The sequence below is a fragment of the Emiliania huxleyi genome, assembly GCF_000372725.1.
Source record: "Emiliania huxleyi CCMP1516 unplaced genomic scaffold EMIHUscaffold_3231, whole genome shotgun sequence".
Lineage (NCBI taxonomy): Eukaryota > Haptophyta > Isochrysidales > Noelaerhabdaceae > Emiliania > Emiliania huxleyi.
In genome coordinates, this window is record NW_005199576.1 from 1 (window position 1) to 2042 (window position 2042).

Sequence of the window (2042 nt, forward strand, 5' to 3'; positions counted from 1 at the left end):
GTCAGTCAGGCTCGGACCATGAGAGGGGGACGCATCATTCTTTTAGCCCCCCGCTACCCGGTTGCACTCGTGCGACGTAGCGGGGGGCCACGACTACGTTTACGAAAACATAAGTAGTCCCGCGAGGATTCTTTTTCCGCCCCCATAACCCCATTTAGCAGAGGGCCCCCTTTCGTGGCAAACCTCGTCACAAGCTTTGGCGCCAAAGCAGATTTCACGGGCGTTTCGAAGTGCCGAGCTCAAACCCGTCATGCTCTCGACTTGAGTTCCGCTCGACTGGCCGATGAAGAGCGACCCGTACGCTGCGCACTTGTCGTCCTCCCTCCTCGCCACATGACGGCCGCCCTCCGACACCGACAGTCGCGCTCCGCACGCCTTCGAGGTCAGCTGCGGCCGAGCGACGATCGGCTCGCTCCGATCGCTGGGCGCGGTCACTCTGCGGCCCATCACCCGCCTGCCGATCACCTGTCCGCCTCGCCGCGCGCGGGCCGCTCGCCTGCTCGCCACCGCCGCCGCGCGTCCCCGCGCCGCCACGCTTCCCTGTGCACCTGACTGCGCTCGAGCTGCGCAGACGGCGCGCGCTCTGGCAGACAGAGCAGCGGCCGCCCAGGCGTTCGCTGCTCCGCCCCGTCCGAATCCGTCCGCCCGCGCGTGCTGCTGCCGCCGCCGCCGCCGCTCCACCCGGTGCCCGTGTGTCGTGAGAGTTGCTTTGTGTATGTCTATGTGTGTATGTCGTATGATACGCCGTATGTGTGTGCGGACTTATGTCACACTTGAGCCTCTATCTATGATAGTAGACGGGTACTCGGGTTTGGATGGTAGCGGGGGGCCCCGCCGGAGGCTGGTTACTGATTTTTTGCGAGATACGACTGGGCGCCACGACTCGCGCCGCCGCCGCCCGACGACCCAGCCCAGTGCGTAGCCCGGTCGAACACCCCGGGTCGCGATTTTGGCAAGTGAATACGGGCGCTTTTTGACGATGAAATAAGAATCTACTGCCCGAGGGAAACACATAGACACCCACATGGTTGACCAACCCTTAGTGTGTGAGGGTCAGTGTTCACATTCACACCCCACTGGCACCGCGGCACTGTACAGTGTGCAGACCGACATACAGCACGCACAATGTAGCACTTATTAGTGAGCGCGCGCATCCCCCGCGCTCGCCCTCCACGGCCGCTGAGCGGCGCAACGCACATGCCTCCCTCGCGCGCGCTAGCGGCTCGGCGAGGTCGGCCGGCGCGAGCACAACCCCAAGACGATGCCGTAAGCGGGTGGCTGCGCCGCCGCTGCGCCGTCGGGGCGACGGCGACGGCGGCGACGGCGGCAGCGGGCCGGGCAGCGGCGGTGGCGGTGGCGGTGGTCAGGGCGGCGGCGTCGAGGGCGGCGGCGTCGAGGGCGGCGGCGGCGACGGCGGCGGCGGGCTCGGTGGGGGCGGCGACGGTGGAGGCGGCGAGGGAGGCGGCGGGCTCGGAGGCGGCGGCGAGGGCTGCGGCGGCGAGGGCTGCGGCGGCAAGGGCGGCGGCGGCGAGGGCGGCGGCGGCGGCGAGGGGGGAGGCGGCGACGGCGGCGGCGGGCTGGGCGGCGGCGGTCTGGGCGGCGGCGGGCTGGGCGGCGGCGGCGGCGGCAACGGCGGGCTCGGTGGGGGCGGCGACGGTAGAGGCGGCGAGGGAGGCGGCAGGCTCGGAGGCGGCGATGAGGGCGGCGTGGCGAGGGCGGCGGCGAGGGCGGATACGGCGAGGGCGGATGCGGCGGCGGCGGACTGGGCGGAGGCGGGCTGGGCGGCGTAGAGGACTGCTCGGCCTGTGGCGACAGGCTGCGGCGGCGAGGGCAGCGGCGACGTCGGTGGCGGAAGTGAGGGAAGCGGCGGCATCGGCGGCGGCGGCGACGTCGGCGCCGGACTCAGTGGGGGCTGCGTCGGTGGATGTCGACGAGGGATGGCGCCGGGCTACGCGGCGGCGGCGAGGGCGGCGGCGCCGAGGGGAGGCGTCACGGCGGCAGTGGGATATGGGCGGCGGCGGACTGGGCGGCGGCAATCGACT

The 2042-nt window shown here is 71.3% G+C and overlaps 1 protein-coding gene across 1 annotated transcript; it reads left to right on the forward strand.

Annotated features, from left to right (window-relative positions):
* Positions 1-1197: 1197 nt before the first annotated feature.
* EMIHUDRAFT_373991 (hypothetical protein) lies at positions 1198-2000 on the forward strand (the record flags this gene model as incomplete). The annotated part of the gene is made up of 3 exons (XM_005773862.1): positions 1198-1443; positions 1791-1905; positions 1936-2000. Coding segments are annotated over 3 exons (426 nt in total), but the record flags the coding sequence as incomplete, so codon positions are not given.
* Between the last annotated feature and the right edge of the window lie 42 nt (positions 2001-2042).